Here is a 17,045-nt window from a genome sequence, read left to right on the forward strand (position 1 = left end):
CATAGTGATCTCTTCAGAGCTCACCAAATACAAACTTAGCAGTGGAATTTCTCCTCCAGCTCCACTTCAGGCTTCCTCCAATCATCATCTGTCCTTTGCGTGGAGTGCAAACYATTCTCACCAGAACAGCCCAGAGGCAGAGATCTGTCCTTGTTTTTCTGGGCTTGGGAAGCTTCCTTTACACTGGCCACATTCCACAATTCTCTTCTTCACTGAATCTCTCCTAACTTGGAAATGTCTCTCTTCTGGTTTCCTTTTTTTTTCCACTTTGAAACACAAACTGATTTGCTATCTCTATGTGGGTAATGTTACACCTCTACTGTAAACTTTCTGTGAACTCCRTCAAAGACTAAATTCAAACATCTCTCTCGTACCACCTTTTTGTAAGATGTTTCATAATACCCAACTCAGTTATAACAGAGCTCCATCTTTCCTTTTGGGTCCCAAATGAGTGTCTTCCACTTTCTCTTGCTGTCATTGAAAAAAATGCAACTTTTTTTGCCTGAGAGAAGCCTTGAAAATTACAATTACTCTTCTTTTGTCTGGACTCAGAAAAGCTTCTGCAAAGGCATCTTTTGTGGAATTCTCTTTGATCAAATCATCCTGAATTTTCTGCCTGTTCTTTACTGAGTCAACTATCCATAATTTGTTTTCACTCTCAGAGCACTTCATGACCTATGCCTTCTATGCCTATCCTCTCACATTCATCCTTTGCTGAGTCCTCCTGAATAACTCATGTGCCCAACCCATATTGTCCACATAATAATTTTTCTGATATTAATTCCATGAATAAGTATCTTTCAATTTTTTACAGCAGTGAGCTCTTCCACTTCTGACAACAACACGTTTTTTTACCCTTTTCYCCACATTAACACTGCCTCTTTCCCCATCTCCCCACTTCCCTCCCTACCTTTCTGATCATGACTACAACAGTCCCAGCTTGCAGCCCAGGATGCTGAGCCTTACACATTTATCAGCAGACAGTCTGCTCTCCACCTTGCCTTCAGTTCCCATGTAAATGATTCTCCCTCACTGCTTGATCCTTAGAAAGAAGTGAGCATACTCCTGGCATCTCTTGAGGAACAATGGGAAGACTCACTCCAAAACTCTCTATGATGGAGACTTTATCTAAACTTGAGATATTTTGGACAAAACCACACATAGATTTCAAAAGAAAGAAAACATTGTCATTTCCAACAGTTCTAACCAAAATCACAGAATGGCATAAGTAGTCAGTTTGGCCAAGAAAAAGCCATGGAGATGGGGAAGACAGAAAGTATTTCTGTTTTCTGGCAGGAATACTCCTGGTGGTACTGATGATAGGTTACTCTGTCAGAACCTCCCTCTGGAAGACTCAGCAAAAGGATGATGATTTTACAAACAAAACATTTTTAAAATTTTGTTTTTCTGTTGGGCTTATGATATATGAGAAGGCTCTGCAATCTCCCTTTTTCTTTTTATTTTTTTTTTTTTTTGTTTTCCTTGTTTGTCCATAAAATCTGCAACTGCTCTAGAAAGGATAAGGGGAGCAAGCATAGCTTTCTTTAGAGATGTATTTACTTAAAACCTATAAACTTGAAACAACAATCAGCAAACAAAGATTAGGGAAAGTAGCACAGTGCCCATATTAGAAATAAGTTACAGGAAGCAAACCAGAAAATAAGGAAGAATGTAGCCAAAACATCCAAAGGAGTGGTGGTGGGGGGAAGATAAGTACTATTATTAGAGTACCCGAGATACAAAGTATTATTAGCCAAGACTACCCAAGTTTATTCTGCTTCTCCTTTCTTCCCAGCACAGTTTCTTTATGACCTTATGCAGGAAGAATGCTRTTATTCAACAGCACCCAGGAAGCAACTTCTTTTTTCTCCTTAAAACTCTTAATCCTTTGAATTGGTCAACAGCTGTTCACTTGCAAGTCTACTGAGAGTGCCTYACACACTGGGCAGTACTGCTTTATGGGCTCTTTAGCATTTTTCTGCATTTGGTAACCTTTTCCTTCAACTATAAATTCACTTTTGCTCTTCAGAATGTCTTGAGTACTTCATGGAACAGTCCATTACTAATGTCATTAATGCCAAGATTTGAGAGTAATTTTTCTTATAGCTTGCATTTATTTAGACAGTCACTGCTTTAGAGGGAGTGGAATCCTAAATGATCTTTCCAGRCAGCCTTTCACAGAGATGAGCGGAGCCAATTTTCCCTCCTGGGCTGTATTGCACATGGGGTTTAGGGTATGYTGCTTCCTTGGATAAGCCATCAGTAAAACACAGCTTTCAGAGGTCAACCCTAAAATTTGCTTTCTTCCAAGATTGTAGCAAATCCTTTTTCTCTTAGAAATATGCTAACTGGCGTGCTCTCAGTTTGTTGGTTTTCCTGTGGAATGTACATCTGATTGACTGATGCACTGCAGAAATAATAGTCCAAATCAGTTTCTGAAAATTTCCAATGTTGGATTTCACTGTGCTATTCCAGACCAGTAAATGGTAGGGTAGAAAAAGGGTTCCCTTGAAAAACATTCTACTCCAGGATTTAAGATCATCAAAWGAAGCACAACTGAATCCCTAAGAACCCTTGGTATTTGTTTTCTGCCTTCTATTTTCAGACTCACAGACCTTTTCTGTGTTCGCCCTAGTGCTACCAGCACATTGATTCTGACTAAAGACAGGCTTAAACGGAAACACAAACTTAATTTTCAACTATTTACAATCTGGATGGAAGATCCATAGCTCAACTAATCTTTAGATTTTAGATAACCGCTGTCTCAAATGAGTAATCTGAACAAATGCCAAAGAGATTGCTAATTTTCATAATCAATGAATTCTCATAAATGCTAAACAAGATACAAAGCATCGTGTAGAAGCAGGTGCACATCAAGCTGATGAAGAAATGCTCAGATGTGATCATCGCTGTTCTCAAAAATATCCGTATCCGGACAGCTCACTGAAACAACAAATCATTGTATACAAGAARAAGAAGCCTTGTGCTGCTTTCTACGCACAAATGAGAAAGGCCCAGTGGCCGGGGATTTCACAGGCACTCAAGGTGACACTGGCTTAGCTCAGAGATAAAGCCTGGCTACTCCTGCTGCTTGCAAAGCCACAAGTAGTGCCCACAAGCATCCGAGAGAGTCCAGCRGCCCTCAAGTGATAATGCTCAGCTGCTTCTACGCACACAGATAACACAGAGCAGAGCAAAAGCAGTAGGCAGCAAGGAAAAGGAAAAATAAATAAATAAAGAAACCTGAGTAGCTGAATTGTACCTAAAGGAAATGAGATCACTGTTTGCTTCAGATTCCAACCACAAACAACTGACAAGTAATCAAGAGTCATTAAACTGCAAGAATTTTCATGAATCACATTCAACTTAAAATCAGCTACTCTGGAAATTCCTGGGACTCATACAAACTGTAATTTGAGGGAATAAGATTAAAGAGTGACTTTATATTTTTAACTTTATGAACAGTGATAATGTAACATTTGAAATCTATTTGTTTACATTTCAGTATCTAATGGTTTATTCAATCATTCCTGTTATTATCTCAAGAGCTAGAAGTAAATTGATTAAAAAATTTGACTTGGATAACATCAGAGAGAGAATACAAAATGTTTTACTGTAAAAGTACCCATGTTTTTCAAGAGGAAGATAAAATAATCTAAACCAACTTTATAGTGGAAAATTTCCCTTAAACTTGTAACACATTTTCTGACTGCCTTAAAATCCCTTCTGTTACAATCCAAAATTAACCCAACACAGTTTGTGTTTGAAGCTGCCAATACACAAAGCAGTTATAAATGTAGCTATATTCTTTCAACTCTATAACCATTGCCAGGGCCACTTAATTTGATGACAAACTAATTTATTTWAAAAAAAAACCTAACAACAATAAGCTATTACCATTAAAGAGATGACAGGTCATGTCAATCTTTTGGCATGACTTTCAGGTGTTTTCTTAGCTTTTGTACTCTTAATCACTATCAAAACAGTCAACATGTGGCTTAACCCTGCTCTTTCATTTGAGATGACAGAGGTTTAAGCACACATACTGCTCATATGCAAATTTAAACTTCTCCATTCATATTAAACGATGAGTAGAGAGGATTTGAAAATGATTTTTCTTTTTCATGGTAAGTCATGTTGGCAAACCAGACATTTTACTAGCTAAAGCACTAATTCCGATGTTACTTATACATGATATAAACCAAAACGTGCACCACATGACCAATATAAAGCCTCAGGCATAATTTTTTCTTACAGAAMAGCATTTCTTTAGCTGTAATTTTTATTAATATTTGTAGGTTTATTTAACTCCCTGTGAGTTTGGGATTTACTAATGGACCACCAGAGTGGTGGATGGTATTTCTCTTGARTTTTAATATTTTATCATCAGCTGTGAAAATGAACACTGTAACTAATAATACCTCCACCCCAGCAACTTCTGCAGAACAATGCAAACCTCACAGTCTCTTTCAGTGTACCACCATGAGATAAACCAACCCCCTGTATTTCTCTGAGGGTCAGTGTTCTCATCTATTTGGAATGGAATGTTATCTTTCCTAAATTTGCYAAGTCAGGCTGGCTGATTAGTCTGAAACATTCAAGTTACTTCAACTATAAATTTAAAGAATCAGCAAGATTTTTATATGGAACTGAAAACTAAAACAAAAATTCACAGAAACCCAAGAACAGCCTGGCTTTGGGTCTGATACTACTTGCTCTTCAGGGCTGGATCCACTGCATCTGACTCCTATTTTAGATAAGAACTATATGACTGCAGACTCAAATCACATGAGCAGCTCATAATAGGTGTATAATTTTTTTTACTCTGTGCTATAATCCAGGTGCAGACAAGAGAAGTATATAAAGCCCTATTATTAATAGCCATGACTACAAAAATGAGCAAATGACTTGAGATTTTGAGAGCAGTGTTTTCTAATGTAGACACTGTACTCCTACAAAACAGGTAAAATGTATTCTACAAGTCCCTTGACCGTTTCCCAGACCACCTCTTTTTCGTCAGAAGTCTTTCCTCTTCCATCTTGCCTACACCTCATCCAAATTTTGGTAAGTGCCCAAAGTGATGAAACCACAGCCATGTATAAGGAAAAGGARATAAACAGTGGAAAGCACGAAGTGGCTCTCAAAATACAAAACTTGTCCATGAGTCTGTACAAATATTTCTCTCTTAAGCCTCATGGCTTCTCATACTTAAYATCTATGGGCAAGTAAGTTCCACTGAGAGTCTTGCAGTAGGCATTTAACTTTATTCACTGTTTCTCCCAAACAACTTTGATTTTGAGTGACATAGACCTGCTTTTCCTCTGTCCTATCATAATCTTCTGGAGAGAAGACATGACTTAAAACAAGGCCCTTCTAAACTCTTTCACTCATGCAATAGTGAAAAAATGCTGACCCTGAAGCAACCAGAAATCCCTTGGTAGCAGAACCAGTCCTGTATCATCCCTCCCACTCCCTGAGCCTGTGCATTTCCCATCTGTGMAGGCAGGTCCAGCTCTGAGGTCAGATGGAGGACATGGCAGAAGTGCCATGCTACAATTTTCCAAGGTCTCTGCCTTAAGCAGTGCACATAACAAGGGTCCAAGGATCTATTTCACCTGAAACTTCAGATCTTGTTGTGTCAGCCATTAGCCAGCTCAGTGAATCCAGGCACTGGAAATTATCTCATGCATTTCTGTTTCCCTAGGAGTCACTTGATGCTCATAGAGATGATGCAGCTGTGAGATTACTTGGAATACCAAAACAAACTCATTTGCAGCTGGCTTGGATGTCTTTCTACTAAACCACATTTTCAGTTCAGTCCAGTTCAGTTTCAACTGTAATTCATTTGCCTATGTAGGTAGTACAAATATTCAGACCAAAGGAATTTGATAACTCTAAAGCAGCACTGCAAACATGTCAGAATTTCTGATCAGTAGCTGCCACCATTGAAACAGAGGGACACCACAGCCCAAGTCACTTCATCTGGTGGTCTACTAGATGTACTTGAGAAGTATAGTATTCCAGTAAGATCTGAGTATATGGCAAATGATAGAAAAAGGGAGATTTGAATCTTGCTGTATCTTGTGGCTGAATGAAGACAGCAAAAGTTTTTGGCTCTTAAATCTGAAAAACAAGTATGAACCTTCAGGTTTTAGGAGGCAAATGAGGAACGGAGGGCACCTGCACAACATTGTCAAAGGGTCAGGGAGAGGATAACTGATCACGCTTCTCAGGGAACAAGAAATGGGAAAGAGGAAACACAGTTCCTCTAGGGTTGACTCTTTTTCCAGAAGGAGAGTTTGAGGAGGGGCTAGAGCCTCTTCCTTGGGAGCCTGGAGGAGGAAGGAGAGGTTCTATTCAGGCCTGAGGAGCCCTCCTCTTCCTGCATCCAAGCTTTTTCCTGTTCTCCCAGCTGAATCAAACCATGACCTTTTTCTTCATTTATTATATGTAAGGTTGGTGTATTAAAATTAATTGAGTAAATGGTCCAGACTGCTTTTAAAATCTAGATTATTCCCCTCTCTCCAGAACTGATTCCTTAGGATAAGTTTAATCAATAGCTGTTCCTCTGAAAGGAAGAGAGTGTCATATCTACCTCGATATTTTCTGCCCTGTTTCTTAGAGGATCTAATTGCTTGTGATGTTGACATATTAAGTTACCACAGAATGTGAGACAAATTTCTCTCCTGAAATTCAGAAAGGCTTGTTCCTTACCTACATTCACATATAGACTTCCAGCTTGAGCTGTTTCTCTTGACTCAGTTTCTCCCATTCAATGAACTCAGTGTGCTTCCAGCAAACATGAGATCTGTTCTGACTGGAGCCTGAAAATCTGAACAGAAATGAATAGAGAATGTATGCAGACACTACCTAAACAAAGATATGGTTATACCCCAGACTTGACAAAATAAAAGGTGGGGAGGAAAGAAGAAAGCTGAGCCATACATGATCACACTGGTTGTTACATGGCAAACATGGAAAGGTGGTCTTCTTAAGCATTGAATTATCAAGCTATGAAAACTTTTCTCTTGAGGGAATTTCAGGTCAACTCCTTCTCTGACCTGACCTCTAAAGAAACTCCTCTTCATCAGCTACACAGCCTGTGGACACCTACCTCACCTTAGTGACCTGCACTACCTGAAGCTAAACCCTATGAATACACCCACAAATATCATATACTGGTTTGCTGTTATTCACTGCCATGCTGTAATACTGCAGCATAATGTGGAAAATATCACATTCAGCTGGCCTGGGAAAGACTATTGTGCTGGGTCTGCATTCCTAGATATATGTCAGTTCACATCTCCAACGTCATGTCATGAAATGAACTGCTTTGAATACTTCTTTGGAAGRCAGGAATTATAAGAAAACCATGACCAATTTCTCATGAGCTGAAGATTGCTCAAGGGCAAGAGAGCTGTAAGTAATTTGAGGCAGATGAGTTTAGCACCTGCTGTAAGCCCTGTGTCTTAATAGATTCCAGCTGGCGTGAGAACTGCGTCCTACTCGCCCCAATCAATGTCCTGTGTTTCAGCTCTCTGAAAACACACCCAGTGCTTCAAGCGCACATTCTGGCCCAATACTCCCTCCCAGCGGGCTATGTTTAACCCACACCTGAAAGAATTTAATCCTCTATTAATTAAAAAATCACTTATAATTCTCCAAGTAGCACCATATGAATAAAATRCATCACATTTGCTTGTATCTCCAGGCATGCTTCATAGTCACTCTGTGTTTATTGCTGATGGATATACATACATGCTACCCCTGTTATCATTCTGTCATGACTCCAGGCACCTTTCTACTCATTCCTTTCATAGCTCTCACTGATTTCTCTTTTGTTTTTATTAATACCCTTAAGGAATTGCCGACTGCCGCGGGAAAGCCAGAGAGCCCCTTCACAAAATCTTACCCCGTACGCCCTGACTGTACCCCCCTTCCCCGAAACTAAGAAGCAGCCCAAGAAATTTCCTCTTTGAGTCACGGCAGCAGCTTTGTTTGCAGCGCTCTGGAGCGCCGAGGGGGCGGTGCGGAGCCGCCCCAGGGAGGCAGCGGCGGCGGCCCCGCCCCGGCTCGGCCTTTATAGAGCCCGCACCGCGCTGGCCCCGGCACCGCCGCAGCCCCGGACCCGGGCACCGCCGCTTTGCTCTCGGTAAGTGCCGTGCCTTCGACACCCGACGGGCASCCACGGGCACAAGTGCCGCCTCTGAGTCGATCGGGATGAAGCATTTGCTCTTTAAATTACGTTAATATTTTATGTTTTGTTTTATTTTTTTAAATTTAAATCTACTGTACTGCAGTACCGCAGCAGTGGGGAAGGTCACACTTGCTACGGTGTGTCAGAATTTTTAAAGGAATCAGTAGTATTGCTGTTTGTGATGCGAAGGCTGGGCCTAAGAAACTATTTATAGCGCCAAAGAATACATTACTTGCATTACTGCCAAAAATACTAAAAATAATTKTCTTAATAATGGTTAAGGGAAGTATATCTGCTGAAATTGCATTGCAATCTGAAAAGTGTGCACAGCTTAGTRCTTGAGCCATAATTTGTTTTCTTGCATTAGGACACCCTTACAAGGTGGTTAATTGCTGTTAATGCATCTACGTTAGCGTTTTCATTTGTATAATGGTCAATAATGTCTATTTTCCAAATCAATTCAGTGATCTTCTCTTTACCCTGTGTTTTGTTACACACCAGAGTGTAAATCTTAGAGTGTTCAACAACAACCTATAGAGTACTTGCACTCCATTTCTTCCAAAGAAAGCTTAACTGTAAGGTGCATTCCACATATCAGCAGACATTAAGTCTGCAGGACCGAACTGGACATAGTCCAGTGTAGAAACCTGAAACAGGTACAGTGTGGAACAGRTCTTCAGTACCAGCTTAGTTATCTACATCTCTTCTACTGTAATGTTTTTTTGTTTTTTTGTTTTTTTTTATTTTTCCTCTCTCTTTTGCCAAAGTAAGTATAATTGAGATCCCTGTAGAATCTTTTAGAAATCAAGTTTTACTGTTTTCTAGAAGTGAGAATGGTTTTAAAAACACTCCCATGAYTTGCATTGTAATTTAAAGAAAAGACACACAGGACTCTGCTGTACTCCCCCTTGTTGTTATAAGATAATTATTTACCATTGGTAAGATTGCTATTCATACTTGGCTACAAGACCCAGCTGCATGTAAGAAAATAAGACAGAATATGTTGTAAGCCTCTAATATTGTAAATAAGTGAGGCAGCATCATGAGCAGACTTTCTAGAGTTTGCAATGGTCAGAGGCACTTGGTTTAGGCATCTGGTCTTACCTAAGTGCTGAGCATCAACAGGGTGCAGCTGGTAACTACAGAGGTACTGAAACAAGGAACTTTCTCTTTCATACCCCGAAGCCACGTGCTCAGTGCTTTCCTTGAAGGTAGGAACAATCAGTTAAATAGGCACAAACAGCTGCACAGCAGCTAAAATACATCTGCCAATTTCCAACTTTTAGTCCATAGTGCAAAAACTGAGTATGGATTTTTCCAATTTATCTTTCCCTGCTTCATTTACAATCTTTAAAAAAATTTGCTTGTATTGCTGATTGTACAAAAAAAAAAACCTACAAAGTATAACTTCTAATTTAATATATGGAAATAATAAGCAATGTACTATAATTAAATGCTTAATTCATCAGTTTTGTTGTGATTTATTTTGAAACCAACTGAAGACAATAGAAGCAAGAAAACTGACACTGCAAGCTATGGCATGACATTAAATTTCTCTTTTATTTTCAGAATCAAATAATACAGATAGAAGAAGAGCAAAGAGAGAAGTGAACTAACAGCATGAAGTTACTCATCTTCTTCACAGTAACCTTGGGCACWCTTGTCACGGGACTAGAGTCTGTAAGTTTTTAAGTATTTCAAATGCCTAATCTTGTTTAATGGAGAAAGGCMTATCCAGCCTGCAAAGCAGGGAGAATGCCTTGAAGGACAGAACAAGAACCCATTGTATGAATTTACTGACTTTTATTCTGTGGCACAAATGTGAAGCACCAAGGTCACCAAAATGACAGGGGCAGCTGATGAATACTGCGTCTTTGCTGCACTGCTTGGTGGAGAGGGTGAAGTTCTTTCCCTGTTTTAGGGACAGTGACCATTAAGAGCTTCAGTTGTTACAGCAGAAATAATTGCCATGTTGACCTGATGCTGTGGCACAGCTAAGTGAGGCTTTTCTGAGATTTGGGTTTTTTTTTTTTTTGGGGTTATTTTTTGCATGATACATGGATGTTTTTCCTTCCCTATTCTGCTTTGCTTCATTAGAGCTCCACTTTTCATTCATACACAGATTACACAGAGCAGGTTCGGCTGGTAGCTACATGCAGAAAAACAAAACTGTTGAATGTATGCAGTAGGGAACAGAATTTGGGCATGTAAAAGATSATCAAACCACATAAAAGGAGCCGCTTCCTTAAAATCCTTTTTTTCTTTTCCTTTAGATTTATAGCTGGAAGTACTACAGGCCATATAAACGCAGATCAGATTACAAGGGTAAGCATCTGCCTGTTCTATTTGAACCTAAAAAGAACTTATTATCCTGTAATTATACCTTTATGCTAGAAGGAAGACCCTTAATGATACTTAAACACCTAAAAATTTGCAATTACATTTCACCTCAGTGTTCAAATATTTTGCCTATAATTGGTGATGTCTTCTACTTGCAGATTGCACTTGTTTGAATGGAGGAACATGCGTTACCTATTACCTCTTCAGTGGAATTGGTCGTTGCATATGTCCAGACARATACATGGGGATTCACTGTGAACTAGGTAGAGTATTTATCTTCCTTAATGCTCACTAAATTTGTTGGAAAGGTCTAAAAGATAGTCAAAGAATTAATATGAAATTCCAAGTGAAAGTTATTACTTATAAACATGACTGGATAGCCTTTCGTAGTTTATGCTACTAGCCTAAATGAGGAGAAACAAGTAAATGTTGGTGCAAAATCAGGATGTCTTAATTTTTCTTGTCCCTGTCTCCTCACTAAGGTTGYTTACCTCAACCTTACTTTTATTTTGGAGTGGAAAAAAATGACCTAGTTTGTGAGTGTTGAGAAGCAGAATTTATTATATTTAGAAGTTCACTTAAACTGTTAAAGCATTAATACATATTCTTTAAAGTGTAAGAGACTTGATGCACATCATTCACATAGAGYAAATTTAATAAGAATATCTCATCAGTCCAGATTTTGCATCTGTTTTTGTGTGTAATGCAAGAACTTTTTCCTCATTAGAAGGATTTGTCCCTGTCACAGAATAATTATAAACAAGAACATGCTGCTAATAAATTATTTATTTTCTCAGATACTGAAAGCACCTGCTATACTGAAAATGGGAAGGACTACAGAGGGATGGCAACAGAGGACAAATGTCTGCCATGGAACTTGCCCTCATTGATCAGRAGGGATCGTTACCATGCTTACTCAGAGAATGCTTTGCAGCTTGGACTGGGCAARCACAGCTACTGCAGGTAAGAAAAGCATTGCTCTTCCTGTGCTGACTTCTATTATCACAGCCCCAGAGGTGCTTCAGTGAGAAACATGTTCTAAACAAATAACATTAGAGAGCTGAATTACTGACTAAAAATATTTGGAATGGGACCCACTGAAGCTGATCATGCTGCAAAAATKCACAATATTGAACAGTAGTAGTCAGTTGTTAATTATTTTTTCTGATATATCTTGCAACAAAATGTTTTGGTTTTTTTTCAGATCACTTAGAGTTTTAAGATACTATAAGTTTTTAAGATGGCCTTTATGAAAGAAACACTTTCTTTATGTTTTAGAAACCCAAATGGAAGGAGCAGGCCCTGGTGTTACACCAAAAGGGGATATACCATTCAAGAAACACCTTGCAACATAGAGAAGTGTGGTAAGTATTATTAGTTTCAACACAATTGGGTTTGTTTTTGCTTGGTTGATTTTTTAATTTTATTTTTAATAGCATGAGGTTGCTGTGCATTTGTAAGAATGTCTGAACAAAATTTTTCTTTTTTCAGGGCCCACATGTGGTCAAAGAAGTATCAGCAAGAATTTCAAGATTGTTGGTGGAAGGCAGGCAGAGGTTGAGTCTCAGCCTTGGATAGCTGGCATCTTCCAAAATGTAAGGGGCATGGATCAGTTCCTGTGCGGTGGCAGCCTCATCGACCCTTGCTGGGTGCTCACAGCAGCTCACTGTTTCCACACTCCGTAAGTTTCCAGTTCCATGGGCTTATTTGCAGCTTTTTTCAACTGATTTCTTAGTGCAATGCTCACTGAGCAACCCGTCAAAATGCACCAGATTAAGAATGTTCTTTTGCCTGAACAAAACAAGAAGAGCAGCCAGAAAAAATTGTGCCTCTGGGAGTCCTCATCTAGCAGAATGAGCTAGCAAGATGTGGACAGTTGGGTGGGATGCAATTTAAACAATTTAATGTATATTGGTGCCAGGATTTCATTTTTACCTTAACCATCCCCCAAACTTAATAATTGTACTGATGGTGATGAGCTGTAGAACACGTTTATGAGTGGTTTTTGTTGGCTTTTCTGTGGCAAGTTGATCCTTTTGGCATCCTGCAGAGGATTCTTGAGACCAACGCCTTGCATTAGTAGCAACTAGCTAGGCGTGTTTTAAAATGTCTGAATATTTATCTTAATCCCTTCAAAGGGAAAATCAGGGTGCTTTCCTTCAGAATATTGGATTAACTTTCAAAGCTGACTAAGTTTTCCTTATCAGCATCAAAATAAATATGAAACATAACTGGGACTGGATCTCAGTTGTTRACCTTACTCTCTGAAATCAGTAGTCTTAATCAGTCTATTTAATCTCATTCAGATCAAGAAGACCAATAAACAAATCTGTCTACAAAGTCTTCCTTGGAAAGTCCATACTGAATGTTACTGATGATAAGGAACAAGTATTCATGGTTGATGAGATCATCTCTCACCCTGACTTTACAGATGACACAGGTGGCAATGAGAATGATATTGGTAAGTGTCATCTTAATATGAGCCTTTAAAAACTGGGATAGGTGAATGCTACATAATTGGGACATACATCTTCTAAAAGAATTGGAACCAGAGATGGGAAGGAAGGGAATAGGAACTAAATACTTCTAGATGAAGTAAACAAAAACAGCCTGAAAATCAGGCCTGTGCTGACAGTTTTTGCACTTGTATAAATTATGGTTGKGGCACATATCAGATGGGTTACCTGGCAGGCAGTCTCTGGACCTGTGGAAGACATGGCTTTTCCATAAGCACTGGTGGCAGCATTGCATTTCTGCCATTTTATGATGTGTCTACACAGATCACACTGTATCTATTGTAAGTGATGCATGCACAGTAGGTTTAATCATACAGAATTGGAATGCCATATCAGGCACCACATTAGCTGAAGGTTATCCTGAATTAATTCAGACTTTTATAAAAGTCTGGGTTTCACAAGCCTACTCCTAAAGCACCTAAGTCAGAGATGGGTTTTTGCATCTTGCACAGAACAGATTTGCTACTCTTGCAGTTGACACTGAGAACTCTACCACCCCTTCCACATTCCTCCTGCTGCTGCTGTTAAAGAAAATCCTAGAATAGCTTTGCAATCCATTCAGGGTGATGGATGCCACCCTCTATAGCCAGTTAGAAAGTTCATTCTTTGAAACACCTGAAGATATTCTTGCAGCAGACTCTGTTCCCTGAGCTATCAGCCCCTATCCTTTGAGAAAGCAAGTTCAAATTGGAAATTTAGTKTTGGGAAATAAATGTTGTTGGTATTAAGTAAAGATAGTCATTCCAAAGGCAATGAGGGGAGTCAGGTGTAACCAGAACCAGAGATAATTGCAGTTATTCCCATTTATTATSAAGTACCAAATACTCCTATTGTCAGAACTTGAGGGGGAAAACTTGCTTTACAAATCTAATTGTRTGTTTTCTGACTTGTTTTATAGCTTTGATAAGGATAAGGACAACTTCTGGACAGTGTGCAGTAGAATCCAAGTATGTCAGAACTGTCTGCCTGCCAGAGAGGAACCTTTACTTAAAAGACAATACCTATTGTGAAATAGCTGGCTATGGAAAACAAGATTTTTGTAAGTGAATGACTTCTCTTTCCAAAGTTGGTCTTCCACAATGGTGGAAATGGGATGATTTTCACACCATCATCTATGAAGTATTAAAAAATTAATTCCTTTCTATTGTATATATTCCATGTGCATCTCTTGAAGATGATCTTTGCTGTCATCTTCTCTAGTTGCCCATGGCATTTCCTATCTGATGCTTCTATCACTTGTCAACCATACAAAGTAAAACACAATTTTTATCATTCCTGATGTGATGAGTGAAAAAAATTAAAGCCATGTGGGAGGATTAGCAAAGGATTGCATTTGTGCAGAATTTCTTTCAAAAATCATTTCAAAGTTAYATTTTGTATTTGGAACATATGTTTTCCCCTTTGAAACTTATTTATTAATAGTAGAAGCAAACCAATACCGCATAAGATGGAAATGAGAACCTCAATGCAGAACTGGAATGGTTATGCTAAGTGCAGAAATTGTGTTATGAGTGGTTTCTTCTTTTTTGGTCTTGGATGGTGAAAATAATTCAATACTCCTTTATTTCCAGATGACATCTTYTATGCTCAGAGATTGATGTCAGCCCCTGTGAACTTAATATCACAGAGAAAATGCAAATATGAATACTATGACAGTATTAGAGTTACTGACAACATGGTCTGTGCTGGAGATCCCACATGGCAGATTGATGCATGCAAGGTAAAATTGGTTTGGTTTATTTTTAAAATAATTTTAAATGCATGTACACTATATGGATCTGTTGTTGGCATCTTGTAGTTCCACTAGTCACAAGAGTCTGTTATGTAACTGGAAATTCCTATATCAAATGGAGTTGGCCTGTAGTGTGGCCAAACATCTGGAATAAAGKAGGAAGCAAGAGTTAGGTTTTACCCCCTCTCCCTCCAGCCCTTCCTGGAGGTGCAAGAAGTATGAAGATGGAGGGTTGTCTTCCAAGGCAACTATTCTCCCTGTATCCTGATAGAAGGAACTAGAGAACTCCTTAGCTTTAGAGACTGTTCAAGTCACAGCAGATGCCAAGCCTTCTGTTCCATCTAAGCAATGCTCTCCAAGATCAAAGCTTTAGCTCATAGCTCCTTACAAGCTGATTTAACTCTAGAAAAACAATCACAGGCTCCATCTGCAGAAAATGACCTAATATGTTCTCTTTCTGTTGTCAGGGAGATTCCGGTGGCCCCATGGTCTGTGAGCACAATGGCAGGATGATGGTTTATGGGATTGTCAGCTGGGGAGATGGCTGTGCAAAGGAAAACAAGCCTGGTGTTTACACCAGAGTTACTCAATACCTTAACTGGATTGACTCCAACATGAATGGGCTACTTGCCAAGAGTCGTTTTCTTCCTGAACCAAAGTGACCTTTTTTCTACAGCTGGACTGAAATGAACAAGATACAGCTGTGCTGACACCAGGACAGTGAAGACCTGAATGTCATGAGAGGCTTCATTTTAAATGCTTGTGTGGTCAGTCACTCACATTGGTGTTCCTGAGGCATGAGACAGAGAGATGGTTGATATATTATCTTACTATGAATTACCTGGAAAACCACTCAGTTGGGAAGCTAAAATATTTAACATTTAAATGAGTATTCCCATGCACGATACTATGCATAGCAAGTTATCTGTCCACTTCATTTATGGACCAGCATTTGCTCTGGAAGTAGTGATACAGTTTCAACTTACTTAACTCAAGTATTCATTTTATACATGGACCTGAGTCTTAAAATCTCCCCTCATTTTACTGACTAATACTAAGATTCAAGTCCTACAAACCCGGTAAGATCAGTACTGAGTGATCAGACTTGGCATCAAAAAGTGGAGGAAAAGAAGGTAGTAGCTGAGTCAGCTTTACAAACTCTTAATGTGCTGCAAAAAGGTAAAGTGGACTTCCAGATCACAGGTGAAGATGAGTCCCCTGGAAAGTCTGATTATGTGATCTCTCTTCATCTACCTGTGCACTCCTTGAATGGTGCAGGTGTCAAAAGTCAGAAATTCATTTAACTGMTATTATATGGAAGTGACTTCTTTCTCCCCAAGACTTATTCTGGTTTTATTTTTTAAACTTGTCTTTGTTTTGTAGATGTGAATTATTTTATAGATTTGAATTATTTGTATGAGGGCTGGAACCTCAAGCTTTATTTAATTATTTTTACTGTATTTAACTTATTCTTTGTATTATGGATGTTAAATAACATTAAAAACACCTTCTTCTTATGTGTTTGTTTTTGCTTTTTGGAAAATAGAAGGGTATGACTGAAAAGAGAATTGCCATTAAGTTCTAATGTGACAACCTTCGTTAGTACGGCATAAATATTTGACCTTCCCAATTACTGAAATATTTGATATGCATAAGCTAATTTTTCTTTTTTTAAAAACACTTACACCTTCATTAAAAGCCTATGCCAACTGTAGCTTGGTGTAGTCTGGGTATATGCAACTTGCCCATGGGTGATGGAATGAATCTTGATCAAGGCTGGTCCTTGAGCCTCAAGAGTGAAGCAGGTACCATCTCTCCTGTTGACAGTGCTGTTACTGTTAAGTCACTTGTCCTTACACTTCAATACCCTTTCAACAATACTTCCCTTTTCCCACAGCTCTGGCTGGCTATGAGTTGGCAGGAGCGAGAGTTGACAGCCATGTGACTCTACTGTGACTAATGTCCCAACATTCCAGACATGGACAGGGATACTAAGCACTACTTCAACATTAAATGATTACCAACAGTGCTGGATTGCAAACTGTTAGGCAATACAATTTGTGGCTGAGATCTGCAAAGAAATTTATGAGCAGAGTTAACCACTGCAGGTGCTAGAATTAGTCAKGGCAAGTTTCTGGACTTCTGATCAAAGTTGGTGGAGAGAGTTAGTTACAATTGCATGATTTCTGGAGAATGAGTTGGAGATCTCAGGTGAAAGAGTGGGAGGCTGGAGACTGTGGGAGAAGGAACACACCTCCTC

At 39.0% G+C, this 17,045-nt stretch overlaps 1 protein-coding gene across 1 annotated transcript; it reads left to right on the plus strand.

The window, feature by feature from the left end:
• The first annotated feature begins 8,104 nt into the window (after nt 1–8,104).
• PLAU (plasminogen activator, urokinase) lies at nt 8,105–16,286 on the plus strand. The gene is made up of 11 exons (XM_057383451.1): nt 8,105–8,152; nt 9,767–9,877; nt 10,471–10,522; nt 10,696–10,800; nt 11,335–11,500; nt 11,816–11,901; nt 12,029–12,218; nt 12,844–12,998; nt 13,952–14,092; nt 14,625–14,773; nt 15,253–16,286. Exons 2-11 carry the CDS (start codon nt 9,818–9,820, stop codon nt 15,445–15,447), a joined length of 1,299 nt encoding a protein of 432 aa, XP_057239434.1. The 5' UTR covers nt 8,105–8,152; nt 9,767–9,817; the 3' UTR covers nt 15,448–16,286.
• Nucleotides 16,287–17,045: the final 759 nt, after the last annotated feature.

This window comes from Malurus melanocephalus, unplaced genomic scaffold (assembly GCF_030028575.1).
Source record: "Malurus melanocephalus ecotype Western Australia unplaced genomic scaffold, MMel_1.1 scaffold_634, whole genome shotgun sequence".
NCBI lineage: Eukaryota > Metazoa > Chordata > Aves > Passeriformes > Maluridae > Malurus > Malurus melanocephalus.